General features: G+C 41.1%; 2 protein-coding genes across 5 annotated transcripts in view; both read left to right on the top strand.

Moving 5' to 3' along the window:
- The window catches only part of LOC136874108 (uncharacterized), a 54163-nt gene that overhangs the window by 14168 nt on the left and 20374 nt on the right, over positions 1-19621 (top strand). The window contains exons 2-3 of one of the 4 annotated variants that reach the window (XR_011018285.1): positions 1313-1492; positions 18945-19174. Coding sequence is in view for 1 of the 4 variants with exons in the window: in XM_068227660.1 (XP_068083761.1) it covers positions 1464-1492 (29 nt within the window). In the remaining 3 variants the exon portion in view is untranslated. Of the gene's footprint in view, positions 1-1312; positions 1493-7912; positions 8267-9657; positions 9724-18944; positions 19175-19621 lie in introns of those variants that run through there. The other 3 variants (XR_011018284.1, XM_068227660.1, XM_067147659.2) reach the window with 3 other exon arrangements.
- Positions 11437-18010, top strand: LOC136874109 (ankyrin-1). The gene has a single exon (XM_067147660.2). The coding sequence runs from the start codon at positions 11460-11462 to the stop codon at positions 13692-13694; it is 2235 nt and encodes a 744-aa protein (XP_067003761.2). The 5' UTR covers positions 11437-11459; the 3' UTR covers positions 13695-18010.

Raw genomic sequence — 19621 nt, 5'->3', positions numbered from 1 at the left:
CAAGTGGAAAAAGTCCAAAGAAAAGCAGCTCGATTTGTTCTGGGTGATTTCAGACAAAAGAGTAGCGTTACAAAATGTTGCAAAGTTTGAGCTGGGAAGACTTGGGAGAAAGGAGACGAGCTGCTCGACTAAGTGGTATGTTCCGAGCTCTCAGTGGAGAGATGGCGTGGAATGACATCGGTAGACGAATACGTTTGAGTGGCGTCTTTAAAAGTAGGAAGACCGGGCGAGTTGGCCGTGCGCGTAGAGGCGCGCGGCTGTGAGCTTGTATCCGGGAGATAGTAGGTTCGAATCCCACTATCGGCAGCCCTGAAGATGGTTTTCCGTGGTTTCCCATTTTCACACCAGGCAAATGCTGGGGCTGTACTTTAATTAAGGCCACGGGCGCTTCCTTCCAACTCCTAGGCCTTTCATATCCCAACGTCGCCATAAGACCTATCTGTGTCGGTGCGACGTAAAGCCCCTAGCAAAAAAAGGTAGGAAGGATCACAACATGAAGATAAAGTTGGAATTCAAGAGGACAAATTTGAGCAAATATTCTTTTATAGGAAAGGGAGTTAGGGAATGGAATAACGTACCAAGGAAGATGTTTAATAAATTTCCAATTTCTTTGCCATCATTTAAGAAAAGGCTAGGAAAACAACAGATAGGGAATCTGCTACCCGGGCGACTGTCCTAAATGCAGATCTGTAGTGATTGATTGAGTGATTGATAAGTCCGTGAAAGGATATAACATGAATATTAAACTGTCTATCCCCTCTACTGTTCAGTTATAATATTAATATATTTTGATTTCTGTTTGTTATTAATCATTACTTAATGCTTTGTAGCTTAATAAACCATACATGTAGTCTTACCCGGTTTTAACAGCCACTACAATAATGATTCGCAAGAGTCAAAACAATGTAACTAGATTTACCCGTTTGTTTCTTTTTCGCAGCTTCCTTTTTTCAACATCAAGTAACCTTACCCGCATAAATGCATACTAACTGACGTAACTCGAAAATTACATGCTCAATAATGGCGCCATTTTTTGCAAGATCACTTACCCGTTTACGGGTATTATCATAAGTGATAGCTTGGTGCATTTAACTCATTTTCGACCAAAAGTGGACTTACACAGTTTTTCCCAAATGCTGTAGATATGATATCAGTTTTACGCAAGAAATGTCCGATTTTTTAATTTGATTCCTATAATCTTGTCATTCCGAAAAAATACGATGTGTCGACGGTCGAGCGTGTTTTTGTTTTTGAGTGTGTATTTTTTATTTAGCTTCTTTATTCTCTTCACTGTTTCTTCTATCTTTTTCAGACATGGTATTCAGGATATCATTGCAAATGCCTCTTCAGCTGAATCATTAATCAATGAGAGAAAAGAACTGACTAGAGAATGTTCTTTCAGAAGATTTGGGCAATGGACAGCCACACTACAATTCATCAATGATCGAGAAGTCCAGAAAACGATGGCAACCAGCGAACAAATTACACATCAGTGAGTATTCAGACAATTCAAATATTTAAAATCAATACATATCAGCAAAGTCGCAAATTGTATTAATGCCAGAGAAACATGTATTCGCTCTATTCGAGCTATAATCTGCATTTAAGGGGAAATAGCCTAACATTTACACTGGATCTCGGTGCTTTCAGAATTACCGTACTCCGGGAAAACATAATTTCCGATTATATTAAACACGTTTGTAAAATTTCTGTCTGGGTTGAGGTAGCGCGGGTTTAGGAAAAGTTATTCCACTTGGGTTCAACTTGTAGAATTCCAGCAAGATATAGCAGGTACTGTATTTTAGATTCAGGTCAAATAGACTGCATCGCTATTGACCTAGCTTTTGTCAATTATTATGGGGAATCAGTCCTTCTTGTCACTGTCTGGTGCAGCTTGGGTCCGCTGGCGTCTGGGCTTTGGGCCACAGGTTAGTCCCTTGGTCCAGCAGCCAACGGTCCCTGGTGCCAAGTCTCCTTTAAGGAGAAGGGGAGTATAGCCAAGCCTTACTTGGGGTAAGGGCTTCTTCTTCTCGCCTGATGACGTCCCTTCTTTGCGGTGTTGGTGGTACACACTTGTCTCTGCAACTATATATACCGGTACACATATATACATACACACATACATCGTCATCATATATACATTTATACGTTTCTCGGTAGAGTGCGGACCGCTCTTCCGCTTTCATGTCCTGTAAAATTAGTAAATTAAATAATTAAGTAATAATTGAAGGGTTTTTTTGTCCACTCACTGTCACTGGGGGGAGGCGGGGGTGGATTGTGTCGTCTCCTATTTTGGCTGTGTTGCCTTCGTCGTTGTGTTTCTTTTCTCAATCCTCCCTCGCTTGGTTCCCTGTAACATAAGGCAAGGGACATAGATAGACATGTACATATATACAGGTGTTCGCAGTGTAGTGTGTGTGCGTAGTATTGAGTGGAGCGGTGTAGTGAGTGGGTGTCAGCTTAGGAGGAGGGGGGCGTTTATGGACTCCCGGCCTCCTTACCCTGTGGCTGAACAGAATGTGCTTCGGCGTGGGGTATTTGGTGTATAGATCGACGTCGTAGCGTCCTATTCCACTGACTAGTGGGTTGATCTTATTACCCCATGACTTCGTGTACATTCGGAGTGTTCGTTTTCGTATGTGTTGCCTTATCGAGCTGGCTTTCGCAATTGCGCGTAGGTGGCGTATTGGTGTGTCATACGGGAGTCTAGCCGCTGCTCTAATGCATTTGTTTTGTATTAGTTCCAGCTTATCCTGGTTTGTCATAGCAGTGTAGCCCCACGTGGGGGCTGCGTACGTTATTATTGGCCTAATTAGGGCCTTGTACAAGTTGATTGCTACTCTCTTGTTAATACTGGATCTTTTATTCAGTATAGGATAGAGCTGTGACAGTCGTGCGTGAGTTTTCCGCTGGATGTCTTTAATGTGATGTAGCATATTTAGTTTTCTATCTAGGACTACTCCTAGATATTTGACCTTGCGTGCAATGCTATATCTTGATTAAATAGTTTGAGCGGTTTGATACTGGCTGGCCTATGAGTCCGTCTGTTCTTCCTAGTGAACATCACAGCTTGGCATTTGTCAACGTTGACCTTGATACGCCATTTGGTTAGCCAGGGCTCGAGGGTTCGCAGTGCTACTTGTAGTCTCCTTCGGGTGCATGCTAGCTGAGGGTGTTGTACTGTGATAGCAGTGTCATCCGCGCAGAGGTGCGTGGTCGCGAGTTCCGCTGTTGGCATGTCATTCGTAAATGGGATGAACAGGATTGGGCCTATTAGTGACCTCTGGGCTACGCCCGCCCAGATCGGTCACGTGCTTGACAGTGTGTTGTGGACATCTACTTGGAACTCTCGGCCTTCCAGGTGTAATTTTATTAATCTTATGTACCCTGGGTGGAATTCGAGGTCTATTAATTTCGCTAATAGGCCTTCGTGCCAGACTTTATCGAATGCCTTCTGGATATCAAGGAATACCCTGCCTGTGTCCCTCCGCTTGTTTAGTCCGATGATCGCTTGTTCTATGACCCAGGTAAGCATTTGCGGGGCGGAGTGGTCGTTCCTAAAACCGAATTGTTCATTTCGAATGATTCCTTTTTCCTTAATATGTGCTATTAGCCTTTTCAGCAGTATTTTCTTGAATACTTTGTTGAGGCCGTCCAGGAGGCTGATAGGCCTGTAATTATTAGGGTTAGATTTGTCCTTGCCTGGTTTGCCAAATACAAGGATTCTCGCCTTTTCCCACTGTTCCGGGTAATACTGCAATTGAAACATTGCATTGTATATTTTAGTGAGTAGTGAGAGGGCTTTCGGAGTTAGCTTTTTGAGTATTATGTTCTGAATCTCATCTGGGCCAGGTGCCTTCTTCGGGTTAAGGTGATCTATTATCCACTTAATTTCGTGGATATTAGTCTTATTAACCTCGGGCTTAGGTGCGTTTGCTAGGATTTCCGCTACCTTGGCCTCTGGTTGTCTGATGAGGGCGGGATCTGACGGTTCGTCATTGGGCGAAAAGGCCGCTTCCATTGAGTCAGCTATCACCTCGGCTTTATCTTGGTTTTCGTATAACTGGTCCATTAGGTCCCTTGATCGTTGGGATCACGTGTGGTTCTCGCGTGAAATATCTCGCTAAGTTCCACACCGGTCTGGTATTTGTGTCAAACGTACTCAGTTTGTTATTCCAGATCCGCGACCTGTATTCCATTATTTCGGTTTCGATTTCAGTTCTGAGTTCATTTTTACGTATCGAGTCTTCATCGCGGTGGTGTCGGGCCCAGTTGCGCTTGTGTTGGTTGCGCTTGCGTATTAGATCTTTAATGTGGGCCGGTATTTCTATGTTAGTGTGTTGTTTAGTTTTGTGTACCGGGATGCTCGCAGTTGTGGCTGCCTGGATCGCATTTATGAGTATTTTTAAGGATTCATCCGTTTGGGCTGGGTTTACTATTTGTATGTCCTCGGTCCGCTGTAGGAGTGAATCGAGTTTTCTTTCGAATTTACTCCAATTGGCTGTTTTATAGTTGAGTGGGCGCTTGGGGCTATTCTCATATTCCTCTGGGTTTGCTTCCAGTGTAAATATCACTGGTTGATGCCTCGACACTAGGTCGTTTATGATTTTTATGCTGTGTCTTTGAGGAATATGTCGCAGTAGGGCTATGTCTAGTATATCGTCGACCTGATCGTTTGGCGCTAGGAACGTGGGTTCACTGGGGGCTGTTACCACATAGTCCTGGGATAGCATGTGGTTGTACAGCTTTGTGCCTTCTGAGTTAGGTTTCAGGCAGCCCTAGCTGGCGTGTTTCGAATTTAGGTCTCCTCCTAGGATCGTGTTTCGTTTTAGCCTTAGTACCGTTTCAATGTCTTGTGTATTAAGGCTTTTAGGTCTGGCGTATGCCGATATGACATTGATGAGTGTTCCTCGCACTGGTATGGCAAATCCGCATGCCTTCAACTCGACCAGTTCTGGTAAGTCTAGTTCCATATGTTTAATGTCCTTCCTTACCAGAACTGCCACCCCTCCGACTCTATTAGCCTTGTCGCTTCTGTGCAATTTGTAGCCTCTTATAGTAACTTCTTCCCCGGTGGGAGAAAGGCTTCTGTTAGGAGAGCTACATGTATGGTATTCGCGGCTAGGAAGGCTTCGAGTTCGTATTTTCTTGACGCCCTGGCAGTTCCATATTAGAACTCGAAGCCTTTGTGTTTTATTATTATTATTATTATTATTATTATTATTATTATTATTATTATTATTATTATTATTATTATTATTATTATTATTATTATTATTATTATCATCATCATCCTCGTTGGGTTGTTCAGCCATCTAGGGTTAGGAGTTCATAGATCATATTCGCCAGGTCCCTCAGCCAAGGGAAAGGCAGCAAGTTGGCTATCATAACTGCAGAGATTATGATTGCAGTGAGGTTCAAGTTCGGGAAGATGGTTTTCAGGATTTCTTCTATCCTTTCCTTGAACGTTCTCCCTGCCGTGTCCCCCTCAGGCTGTTGTACATGGTTTGATGATCTATGTGTATGTGGCGAGATGGGTCTGGTTGTTGTGGTGCTGGGAGCGGGCATTGGGGCCGGTGCCTCGGATGCTGGTTTGTTGGCGGCAGGTTATCTGCGGGGGGGGGGGGGTGGAGCTGGCCTGGGGTGGGCCCTGGGGCAGCTCGGGGGCAGCGTGTGTAGGCTTAACCTGCCTTGTAGTTTTTGGGGGTAGGGCCTTCTTCTTTGTGTTGTTTCTGGAGGTCTTACTTTGGACGGTGGTGAGGGGTGCTTGGGCTGAGGGCCCGGGGTTGTGTGTACCCTCCGTCCTTGGTGGTTGCAAGTTAATTTTGCCTCCGCCTGATAGGTCTATTTTGCCTGATTGACCTTGTTTTCGCCCCTTTGTGCCTGAAGGGCCTGCAGGACCTGATGAGTCCTTTTTGCCTGAGGGTCCTGTTTTCTGCTTGCGTGAAGCGCCTGTGCCTGACGGGCTTTAGGGTCGCCACGCTTGTCACCCTTTGGCCCTTTGCCTTGATAAGCAGCTTCGTAGTCCCTGCGGCTGAAACATTCTCTAAAGTTAGCCGCGTGTTTCCCCCCGCAGTTAGCCCACTTAATTCATCTCACTGTGATAAAAATGGATGGTTTGCTAAATTGAAACGTAATAAAAATTAAATGGGATAAAGTCAGATTGCGAATGTAAATCTGATCATATCTTTACGTATGTATATCCCAAACAAACTCTTGCGTGAGTGTGAAATCGTAAAACTGCTCTCCAAATTTTCCAGTCATAAATCTGAACTCTGATTATTTGGTCACTTATCTTGAATACGCATAAATAACAACTTACGGGCTAAGACAATACCTCCCTAGAGCCTACGACATATGGCTCCTAACATATGACTTAATTTATATAATTAGCGTGACAGTATTCACAACGAGTATTTATATGGAGACCGTGATTGCTCAGTGATCTCTTGAATATAACTTGAATATAATTGGAGAAAATTAATTACATTTCGGAACATGGCTACGAATATAGAAGTAAATAACTAATATGAATTTGAACATTAAATGAGAAAGAATGTAAATAATTTAAAGCTTAATTATTTTACTTTTATTTGGGCCAGCGCTGACTCTAATCCTTTATGCTTAAATATTATTAAGATAATACTACCCAGAATTCACATTAACTTACATTGAACATGATTTATTCAATAAATTTTCTTATATTTTTCTTTTAGAAAGTGTCTGTGTTTTGAATTCCTTTTGGGTAACGGCTAGTTTGTAAGTTAGCTAATAAGTTTTGTAGACATAAGTAATTGATGAGTTTGACAAAAAGAAAGTGATTCTTTTTGAGGTTTTCGGCCACAGGTCCTTACTTGAGCGTATAGGTATTCCCATGATGTGCATCTCAACAGACCGAGTCTCTTCCGAAACCACGTAAAAAACTAACCATATAAAATCACAGATTTTATGAGCGATAGATGGAATACCCTGAGAAGAAATTGAGTTACCGGGAGAACTTGGCACTGACCGCTCCATAGGCGGGTGCAAGACTTAAATATAAACTAAATAGAATATCTTAAAGAGCAATATTCGGTTGATGATTGGTGCCTGAGGGATCATTCCCCGTTTCTCTGAGAACCGTTTGAGGGACTCCATTCAGATTCTGAGGTACCGATCCCGTATACTGTAACATCACTCACTGCCTGAATTACAAAAGAAATGTCGAAGCTTCTGTATAAACCTCTAATGCTAAGTCTAATGAACTATAGTAAGATCTTGTCACGGTACTCTTTATCATTATGACAGCCTGCATTTGAAGTAGTTTTTTCTTTTTGCTTTACGTCTCACCGACACAGATAGGTCGTATGGTACGATGGGATAAGAGTGAAAAGGAAGTTATCGTGACCTTAATAAAACATACAGTCCCAGCAATTACCTGGTGTGAAAATGGGAAATCAGAGAAAATCATCTTCAGGGCTGCCCACTACCTCCCGAATACAAGCTGGCAGCTATGTGACCCAAACCGCACAGCCATTTGTTTGATCATTTGAAGTAGAAATAATTCTAAATGAAAAAATATATTACAGAAAATTATTACAAGTTACTTATATCATCCCAGGAACGCTGTTTATTTCTACAATATTTTCCTCTGAGGCACCACTCTCGTGTGCTCTAACATTACGTCGATTTTCTACAGGGTTAGTCTAGTGTCAATTCAAACAACAGAAAATGTTCCAGATTAAGAGGTTCATGCTATTTTCAACATAAGATACCACATCAGGAAATAGATTAAATAGATTATGCCTGTATTTGGTTAAGTGTATGCCTAACGCACTCTTAACCACCAGGTTTCATTCAGGTTGTAGTTTTTGAGTTACAACCATAGGAATGTCGATAACGAAACAAACATATTACTGCTTTGTGATTGCAGGAGGGAGTACATCAGAACTCCAGGAGCTGCCAGCACATTAGGTCAACAGTTTGAGTATGGACTGGGATCTCTTGTTTCCCTGCGCTGTATGAATGGTAAACATGACTTTCTTCTGGGGAGCAATTTAGCTGGATTTGGGAAGTTCGATGACATATACCTGAGGATGAACTTGGACAAATCTACAGAAGTGTACATTCTTCAACTCAAACATAAAGCTAACGGAGGAAATGTCAGCGTAAAGCAGCTGCTAGAAGATGAAGGCAACTACAGCATTTCTGCTTACTATCAGTCATATTGCTCGCTAGAAGATGCTCACAAAGGACTGACTGAAACTCACAACAGTGACCTATTAAAGGAAACACATTTTAAAAATGTAAAATTTGTGCTGTACACGAATTGCTCGGTAGAGCATAAATCTAAGAACATTGAAAATGATGAACTTTCCTTTTCAGAATCTATGCTCATCACAAATTATCAGAAGTCTGAGGTCTTCCATTTTGGTCCAGATGATGAACAAATTTGGAATTTGCGAGATGATTTTGGAGACAGTGATAGATTTCATACTTTCTTATCAACTCTCTTCATCTACAGTTGCCAAATTCATGTCAGTAAGTTCCCTGATCTGATCAGGGAACAAATATGTAAAGGTGCAAACGTTCAGGAAAAGGATGCAGATGTTATCTATTCAGCCCTTTCTATTAGAATGGAGAAATGGTGGAACGATGAGAGCACCTTCCTCTCACCGTATTGTCCCCAGTGGAACGAATTACTAGTCGATGATCTAAACTCGAAAGTGAAATGGATGCAGAAGAATGTGGAATATCGGTTTAAAACGGGCCTAAGTAATATTTTAGGTGGGGCATGGGAAAGTGACTCATTTCTTAATGTGATTGTCTGCGGCGTTTCTAGTAGTGTTCGGTGTCTCAAATTTCTTTCTGAACTTGAAGAAAAGTATTCGAATAGGTATTTACTCATGGATGGGTCAAATGTTTTTCAGCGGCTGGAACAAGTATTGTCTGTATGCCGATATGGATTCTGTGAAGTTTTCGTGATCGACGTACCAGACAGATTTGATGTGAAACGTCTCATCAGTAATCTCCGTCCAGATATGTGTAAGATCATCCTTGTATCAGAAAATAGGCTTAACGTTGAAGAAGTCGTCTTTAGATACCAGGAAGACAGCTGGACATTTGATCAGCTAGTTCCAGACTCTCAGACACGAATTCTAAACAGTACAATTAATTTTCAAGGCTTGCGAGTGCATCTTAAAGATCTTCCCAGTGATAATATCAGAGAAACTGTGAGTGGAAAAGCTCTCGGATCTCTACTGGAGGGTCATATTTTAGAAGTCGGTGGGTGCTTACCGTCTGTAACAAAAGAATTCTATATTCCCCGAACTCTCAAGCACGACCTTGTACTGCCCCAACACGTCCTTCTGACAGTTCATGAAAGCGATTTGTTCACTGTAAGTGGAATACCTTTGGACATACCAAACTTAGATGCCTTTAAAGAAATTCGAAGTACAGTTATCCTGTCCTATTCTGTAAGTATGGATGTCCATAATTATGATGAAGATCATACTGACAGAACAAAATATCTAGACTTGTGCAGTAAATCGAGGAAAGCTGTGCATTGGGTTTTATATGTTGACGGTCACCTAGTTTGGAAGGAGAGCCATGGCAGTGAAGAGACGCCTGAAAAATATGCAGTTCGCCTCAGCAACAAGTGTTCAGGCGCCAAACAGTGCTTCCACGGAGAGAACTGCGAAGAAGAATGGCTGCAAAGGTTACTACTAATCACTGGTGAACCAGGTATGGGAAAGTCCACTCTCCTCAGACATATAGCTGAGATAACCAAAGAGAAACATCCAACTCACTGGATTGTATACGTTCCCTTAAGTAATTTCACAAAAACTTTTTATACACTATCCTCTGAAAGAATGACACTAGAGGATGTCATGGATATTATTAGCAAGGCAGCCCATATATCCAATTCATCTTGTCCAAATTTTGCCAAACAATTACTCTGGAAAAGTGTTCAGGATTCAGGGAATATTGCTATTCTTCTAGATGCTGTAGATGAAATTAGTCCGAGTTATTTTGATCATGTTGTGAAATTAATAGAATTGTTATTGGATTCTAAGGTGCAACGGTTATGGGTATCTTCGCGAATAATTTTGCAGCAGCACTTGCAGAAGAAGCTTCTAACGTTACCGTTGATTCTAGAACCTCTGTCCAAAAGTGATCAACTATTTTTCATGTCACAGTACTTCACTGAAGAAGGAGAGGATGAGTACGCAAAGAACGCGGATAAATTTCTTGAATATACACAAATGCAACATAATTCAGAGGGAAGACACATTTGTGACGTGCCACTTCATGCTCAGTTGATGGCGGAGACAATAGAACAACAATTAAAACATAACCTTAGAGTGGTTGAGCAATATGAAATATTGAGAAAACTTAAATTACACCATTTGTATGAAAATTTCATACACAAGAAACGAGAGCACTTCTATAAGAAACACGGTTTAGATGTGTCAAAACCTGCATTATTAGGCACTATTGAGAGAGAGAATGATTACTTTATAGAGATGCACACAAAATGTGCATTGCGTGTGATTTTTACTGATGCGGAACTAGAGGATTTAAGGCTTTCGGACGTTGAGAATGATACACAACTGTTTGTACAAAATATACAGTTGGAGAAAACTGGTGTTATCGATGGTATTATCGAAGGGAAGCCTAAATTTGTTCACTTAACTTTCGCAGAATACCTTGTTGCCAGGTGGTTTCTGGTCGAGTGGTTCAGAAATAATGCTGTCGTTTCAAATGGCCAGCAGACTGGAGGCAAACAGTTTTCTAGTAGCTTTATTTGTAAAGTTACCTCCATATTAAATAATGTTCACACTTGGTTACCAAATGCTTCCCAACAAGGATATGAATTAGAGCTCTTATATAAAGATAAGTGTTCCAACATCAGGCTATTATTCGATTATATGCTTACGGAGAACTTAGAACTACACGAAGCTGTGCTATCAGGAAACTCTAATTGGGTGAGAGAGATTTTAAGAAGTGGGGCTAAAGCAGATATACTTGACCAAGGTGGCCGTCTGGCCCTTCACTTGGCTGCATCATACGATCGTGCAGAATCAGCCAAGCTATTACTAGCTGCAGGGAGTCCAGTCAAGTTATCTAGCACCTTGCTTGGCTGGAGTCCTCTTCGTTATGCTGACAAGGTACGTGCCTGGAACGTGGCAGAGTATCTACTTCAATACGGAGCGGATACCTCCGAGATGTCTGTTCTGCGGCAGAAAATAAGGAAACGAGCTGCAGGGTATACTGATTTAATGCGGCCAGCATTCGAAGGAAAGATCTACTTAACAAGATTCATCCTAGATCTAGGAATTGATGTGAGCTCATCAGACTGTAATGGAAACAATGCATTATTAAGTGCAGCATTGAATGGCCACTCAGAAATAGTGATATCTTTGGTTGAGAAAGGAGCTGACATTAACTGCTCTAATCATATAGGTTCCACGCCACTTATGGCTGCTTCTGGCCTTGGTCATTTGGACACAGGGCGTTTGCTACTCTCCAGATGCGCTAACGTCTACGCTATAGATAAAAGTGGGCATTCGGCACTTACAGAAGCAGCATTAAATGGGCACACACCATTGGTGAAGCTGTTATTAGACTTCGACTCGCACATAAACTGTGTCAATAATGACGGCCTTACACCACTGATATGTGCAGCACAGAATGGTCATGTCGAAACAGTGCGGGTGTTACTGGATGAGGGTGCCGATATAGAGGCCAAAACTTACAGCGGGGACACTGCCTTGATTGTCGCTTCTCTCAATGGTCAAGCAGAAGTAGTTGAGGTTTTGCTGGATTACGGTGCAAACGTCAATCATAGCAATACAGTTGGTGGCACTTCTCTTATTACAGCCACATTTAATGGTTACGTAGATATTGTGCAAGTTTTGCTGTCAAGAGAAGCTAATGCGCACCATGTAAGCAATAATGGTGATACTGCTTTGATTGTAGCTGCTTTGAACGGTCATTCTGAAGTGGCAGAAATGCTGTTACTCCACCAGGCTGATGTCAATTACTACAGTGAACAAAGGGGAACTCCTCTCGCATGTGCAATAGCTAATAATCATTTAGAAACAGCACAACTATTGCTCAGGTTTGGAGCTTCTGTAAATAATACAAATCCGGATGACCTAAGTCCTCTAATGATTGCTGTATATATTAACAATATTGATATAGTTGAACTACTGATAAATCAAGGAGCAGATATTCATTTCTGCAATAAAAATGGTGTTGATGCTTTACATTGCGCAGCAAACAGTGGTCATCTCATTGTAGTTGAACGTCTGATAACAAGCTCCAGTACCATAAGCATTAACAAGGCTTTGATGACGGCTTCACTGAACGGCCATACCAACGTGGTCGTGTCATTACTAACTAATGGTGCTGACGTTAATTTCATTGACTCAATTGGGACCAGTCCTTTAATGAAAGCTGCTGTTAAAGGTCAAATTGAGACGATGAATATTTTACTCCAAAGAGGTGCCCATATTGATGCGTCAGACTTGAAGGGTAACACGCCCTTACTAGCGGCCGTAGTAAGTGCGCAGATGGAATCAATTGCGTTGTTATTAAATCATGGGGCATGTATTAACCATATTAATTTATTTGGTGCCACCCCATTGATTTGTGCTGCGGTGCGGGGTTACAACCAGATTGTTCAATTTCTCTTGCAGAGAGGAGCCGATATCAACATTTCCGATTCAAAAGGTAACAATGCTCTGATACTGGCAGCAAATAGTGGTAAGAATGAAATAGTTCAAATATTGTGCGAGCACAGTGCTGATATAAACTGCACAAACTATGTTGGAAACTCTCCCTTAATCATGGCTGCTGCGGAGGGGTATGTGGCAACCGTAAGAGTATTGTTGTCCAAAGGTGCGAATGCAGAATTGTTAAATCACACTGGCTACTCCGCATTGTCAGTTGCATCTTTAAACGGACACACAGAGGTTGTTTCACTCCTGCTAAGTAATTTATCAGAAGCCTTTTTGTCACAATGTAAGGGCAAGATTCCTCTGTCAGTTGCCGCAGCGCAGGGTCAGGTGAATACTGTTAGAATGTTGTTGGACAAAGGGGCTGATGTAAATATTCATAATTCTTTAAGCTCCACCGCACTAATTAGTGCTGTGTTTTCTGAGAATAAAGAAATAGTTCAGCTCCTTCTGGAGAATAATGCTGACGTAAATGTATGTGATGAAAGAAATATCACCCCACTGATGGCTTCAGCATGTGGTACGAATACAGAAGTACTTCAACTACTGTTGGACAAAGGAGCAAATGTTAATTATGCGGGTAATGGTGGAGACACCGCTTTGTTGTTGTGTGCGCGGAAAGGCTGTACATCAGTCGTAAAACTGTTGCTTGATCATAAAGCTAAAATTAATCATAGCAATAGTCATGGAAGTACTCCGTTACTTATCGCTGCTCAGTATGGTCATTTAGACATTGTAAGAATGTTCCTGCAGAACAATGCCGATGTGCTTGCCTCAGATAATGATGGAGATTCGGCATTGCACTGTGCAGCATCAGAGGGTCACATGGATATCGTACAGCTCCTCCTACAAAATGGAGCAGATAAGACTGTTAAAAACAAGGCGGGGAGCACTCCACTACAAACAGCATGTCATATGGGACATAATGGTTTGGTTGACATTTTGATTCAGCACGAGTCTACAGCCAACTGAGAAACATGAATTGTTATGTGGTTCTGTGATCAGCTCCTTACAACAATTCTCACACAACACGGATGTTCGTTTAAATATCATTTGTGCAGTGCATGATATTACCACCTGTGCCTTAGTAATCAAACAAGTGGTATATAGCGTTTGCTCACTGAACACGGAACTCTGTTCTCGAAGGAAGCATTGAATGTTATGCCCATCGGGGACTTGGTCATTAAACTAGGACATACTCCCTAACCAACTGGTAACTAGTAACTATTGACTTTACCATAAAAATAGGAACCTTTTCGAGTATTATTGGTTTTAAGAGAGGCCAGACTAGTACGAAGTCTGAGGCATAATTCAAGACAGCTATTTTGTTCGCTCGAATGCGGAATTTACCAGATAAATGGAAATATACAAATAGGAGTGGGGGCCATCTGGTACTGTGGATTATATGAATAGTGCGCGGTAGGTATACCAGATGTAGGATATACTGTAGAGCAAGGAAACTGTCAACCAGGAAATCCTTCTGCTATATAATATTTATCCTCGGAGAGTACAGTAATATTTGCCGTAAACCCTTAAAGTATTCCACAAGATTGTCCAAAACACGTTGCCAATGCTGCGGGAGAACGTCGAATACCAGTCGCATGTTTCACAGCTTAGACAATGTCCTCTCGTGTCCCAAACCGTCCCCCACGCAATGGTTCTTACTCTTTTTGGGTAAGATCATAATCGCACGGAGACAGGTCCGGTGGGTATGGCGGGGGTCCAGTACTTCCCACCCCAGCGTTGAAGTTTCCTCATCACATCCCTTCTGCACGGAGCCTGACTAACTACTGCGGTCTTATCATCCAGTGCATGGTAACTGTCCAGCGCACCACCATCTCAGATACTGTGCTTTCTGTACTGTACTGTGTCTATGCACTACGAGTATCACGCATTCCAGGACCTACCATTGTATGCTAACTCGAGTCTTGAGCCATGCTAATATGGCATGTTCATAAAAATGATGTTTCCCATATTGCAAAGAGCTTGTGTCAGCCTCACCTCAATTGACTTAAGTGTTTCCAAGATTGTACCAGAGAGGGCAGCTCCCTCGGTCATGAGCACGGAAGATCATTCTTTCGGCGAGACAGTAGTTTTATCTCTTTGGAGCGATTCTTTTTTGCTTTGTTATGTGTGTGGAATATAAACATGGACCCCACGCAGATTGGAGTGGCGTTTTTATGCCATGAATGTGTTTTCAATAGATTTAAACTTGACCCATACCACCATCCTTCTTGTTACTTTGATTATTGATATTGCAGGTATGGTAACCCTTGTATTAATATTATTTCTACGGTGCTGTTATGACATTCTTCGCTATCGTCCATAGCTGATTGATACGCAACCTTCTGCTCTACTGCATGAATGAGCTGCATGCTAGTTGTCTTTATTGTGATTCAGTTATGATGTTAGTTGCGTCTGATTGATTTTATTTACGTGCACTACATTTTAATGTATTTCGCCATCAATGAATGTTTGCCCTGCGTGTCGACGCGGAGATCCATTCGCGTCGTGTCGTACGCAGTGCGTGAGCTGATGGGTTTATGTGTGGCCACTGGGTCTCTGTTATCCATCGGCAACAGCAAATTGTCTGCGCCGTGCATGCTATCTCTGACATATGTGAGACTTTTGTTTGTGACCATGAGAGTCATACTATATGAGATTGTGTTCAACTTATTAACTGGAGCAACTGCTCAGATTGTTTGCCGATACCGGCAATGTCTGAATGTTTGGGTGTGTACTGGTGAGTGAAAGGGGAGAAATGATCACGTATCGGTCAGCTCATTTTATATTTTAATCTTGTTTCTGTGCCTCATGTTTGTTGCCGGCACGGTGATATTTATTTTGCCTCGGTTTGAATCACGGCCGTTTGCTTGCCCACGAGACCGCCATGTTCTTTTCTTATTCAGGCTATGGGCATGCCTGTGTTCCTCTTTGGGTTTAAATTTTATTTCTTTGGTCCAGAGACGTCTCTCTGCGCTATGTTGTGATCTCTCGCATCTTATTTTTACCTTCTCTGACTCCTTTTCCTCCATACCGCGTGGGAGCTTTGATCTGTGTGGTAATTGTTGTGACGATGTGAAAGTAAAATTGACGCGTATGTGTGTGTTTTATGGTGAGGTAGATTGTCGGTAAGGGAGGGGGTGCGGCTCAGTCTTTCACATTTGACACCCTTCAATACCAATCGACTGCGTCAGGTTTCTACCCCACTGCATTCAACACTATGAGTAGAGGCATGATTTTTTCGCATTGATTTATATTCGATTTCGCGAAAAAGAAACAATATTTCGCGTTTTCGTGAAATAGTGATGACCCCATCGCTTTAATTTCGCGTTAATCCTTTGATAATGTTATTCATAAAAGGTTTAATTCGTGAGATTTGTGAATTATTCATGTGAGAGAGATAAATAAACAGAAGCAGTATTGATAATAATTCATTATTCCTTATGTAATCTTGATTAGAACTATAATAATGCCCTAATCAAGATTACATAAGTAATCGGGAGATAGTGGGTTGGAACCCCACTGTCGGCAGCCCTGAAGATGGTTTTCCGTGGTTTTCCATTTTCACACCAGGCTAATGCTGGAGCTGTACCTTAATTAAGGCCACGGGTATTTCCTTCCCATCCCTAGTCCTTTCCTATCCCATCGTCGCTATAAGACCTATCTGTGTCGGTGCGACGTAAAGCAAATAGCAAAAAAAAGTCTACATAACAAATTACCTTTTCACCGTACATGACCATAGCTTTCACTCTATATGACCATAGCATTAGTACGAAGAGATACTTCTGTCGAACTGATAAATCCATATTCTTTCTTCTGTTTCCCTTCACACTCGTGATATTGGAATATAATTTCAAGATCATTATTTTCCACGAATTTCGCTGCATTTTTGCACTTATCGCAAAATAAATACATTTTGCTTTAAACTAGCCTTGTCGCTTTAATTCTGTGTGATTCGAGAAAACAAAATCACTAATTTCTTAATCAGAATCATATGATTCGTTAAGATATTTCAAAATCGCTTCAAAATATTTTTGTCGCGTTTATGGTTAACGCGAAAGAGTCATTCCTCTAACTATGGGTGAAAGGCCAACCTAGGTTTATTTAATATTAGTGCTGTCTGTTTGCTCATCAACACGGAGGCTGGTTGGATCCCTAAATACGTATCACCACCAAAGGTTTTGAGGTTATAAGGAAATCGCAAAACCCGTTGGCGGCACTAAAATGAGACGTGCTACGGAAGGGGAGGAGAAAGGTAATTTGTCGTTGCTTTCCTCACTGCGTCGGAAAAGGCTATTGCAGTACGACCATCCCTAAGAGGAGCAACTTTCATAACATCCAGACTCACAAGCCGTGCTCGAAATGTCATCACTCAGCGCCCCCATACCTCAGCAGCTTCATTGCTGCGACAGCCATAAGTAAGACTGAGACTTCGGTGGAAGCTATACTTTGCTCTGCTCTGTGCCAAGACACAGACGCAGATATTCTTCATCCATCATGAAATGGCAGCATGCTTGATATCAGTATTATGCACTTCGTATTGTAAAATTCCTTTCTCACATTTTGTACTACTGTATTGCTCTGTTACTTTTATGCAGTAGCGTAACCAGGATTGGCCGATTGGGTAGGGGTGGGGGTTTATAGTTCCGAAATTTTCATAGAATATAATGAAGGTGCTTATGTGGTGAGCGCATGCTGACTGTCATTATAAGGACACTGATACAAGTGAATTATGTTGACATTCAGACTGCAGTACATTACACAATCTTACATTAAAATATAGAACAAGAACAGTATGACCAAAGTAAACTGTTTTACAGTGAATGGTACGTTCACTTTCATTTTACAATCTAAAATCCAACTTTCGACTCTTCTTTAGAAAATATATTCAACAGATCTGTTTATTTTTTGTACAATTATGTATATTTGACTGTTTATTTAGTTTATTGTCAGTGTCTATTTATTATATTTTGTAAAACTCCCACGGGGTTCTAACCTCTAGTAACCCCACCCTAGTTACGCCCTTGCTTTTATGGATCATATATTTAGTAACTTACTTTGCAAATTGCCCTGCAAGTGGTCCTGGCTCCGATTCCCATCTTTGCAATGAAAGAATAAAAACCTCATGTGGACAACAGTAATAGTCGGTGTTTAGCAAACACTAGTTCAAATGAAAACGTTATAGAATGTGTAGTCTGTTATTGCATTATATTATAAATGTATATGTGTATTAACTCATGCAATGTATTGATATTATTATACCACATCTGATAATAAAGTTTATAAAATAATCTATACTTTCTTCACTTCGTTTTCCTAGATGTACGAATACACATGTTAGCTCATTACTGACTGTTACACCTATCAGCTATCAGTATTAAATGAGTCGTCTATTTGCAAAACATGCCATCTCCAAAAAGAACTGAAATCCACTTTTTGTGCTGAATGTGTTTTCTGTCCATTTTTACACAAGGCAGAAAACTATTTGCTGCAAACTCGGCCTCTAACCAGCTTTTTTTCCTTCATCGAAAATTGGAGTTAGGTTAAAGATGTTATATCTTTATTGACTGAACGTTTTGGGACTCAGTGGTGAAATGCTGAAGTTTTACAAAGAGCTCATTGATAACAATAACCTTCCACAAAACAACCCAGAAGATGGGCAAGATGCATGTGAGCACAGTGAAGACAATGGCATTAATTCATGTTTAATTCTGGTTCATTTTGTGTAAATACATTGGCTTTTTACACCATACTGATTTATTTTTAGTTAATTTTCAAATAAAGCATTTTTGTACATTTTTATTCCTTAAAATTCTTTCGCTTGGTACAAACCCGGCCACCTCCAAATTTGAAATTTAAATATTCGAAATAGCTATACAAATAAAACATTGGTATTCTATTACATTCATTAGAACGCTATTTATAAGTGATTGAGCAAACAAAAATAATTCAAAATCTCGTTATTTAAATGTTATACGTTTTCACGGTTTCCTGAAAAATGTAACCATTTTAGATGGCCGGCTTTGCAAATAGACGACTCAAATAAAACGTGCCATTTTATATTTTAGAAAAAGTAAACTTGAATGTTTGCATTTTGATATTTAACAGCACGTATTGGAGTACAAAATAGATTATTTACGGATTTTCACAAGTCTCTTGGATAAGGTTACGTTTTAATACAAAATATTTCTTATTTTTATATTTGTGTTTCAAATTAAGGACTTAGTTGTTACGGGATCGGCGGTCCGGCTGGTCCATGGTCCGACAGCTTTGCACTCCGTCCGACCAACCGAGCAGAGGAGCAGTGGCTGTGGCTACACCATGGCTCTTCTCTGCATTCGGGAAGCGGAGAGGAGCTGTCCCCACCGTCGGCTGTCCTGAGATTGGTTTTCCATTCTCCTGCACTAAGACGAATGCCGGGACGGTTCCTGGTAGAGGCCATAGCCACCAACCCCCTCACCTTCACCACAGATCTCATCCAATTGAAATCTCTTGGCATGAGAGACGGCGTTAGCGTCTTAGAGGACCGTATCCCCTTCCCATGAAAACATCGAGTTGTAGTAATTGTTACAGGAGTGAATTTTTTACAACAGTCTTCTCTTAAAAATGTCTGACATACGTTTCAAAACATGTCATACTTAAATTATAAGGCCTTTCAAGTTGTTGATTCTAAAATACTTGTTCGTTGAAACGACCAATAGCTGTTCATTCTTGGAAATAAACGTTATATTCTTGCTTTGGAACCGACAGGAATGAAAACTACGAACGGTACTGTATATTACAAAACTTATCTCTAGGATTACTTTGAAAATTCATGCCCATCTACCATATTTTTCTCCATTTTTGTCATTGCATTTAGGTAAATCGTCTGAATGAATTGATTTTGTTGTACGTAA

This window comes from Anabrus simplex, chromosome 5 (assembly GCF_040414725.1).
Source record: "Anabrus simplex isolate iqAnaSimp1 chromosome 5, ASM4041472v1, whole genome shotgun sequence".
NCBI lineage: Eukaryota > Metazoa > Arthropoda > Insecta > Orthoptera > Tettigoniidae > Anabrus > Anabrus simplex.
This window is presented reverse-complemented; position numbering and strand designations above follow the sequence as displayed.

Bases quoted from the DNA above. Each gene is read 5' to 3' on its own strand.
- LOC136874109 (XM_067147660.2), top strand. From the start codon at position 11,460: ATGGCTGCTTCTGGCCTTGGTCATTTGGACACAGGGCGTTTGCTACTC.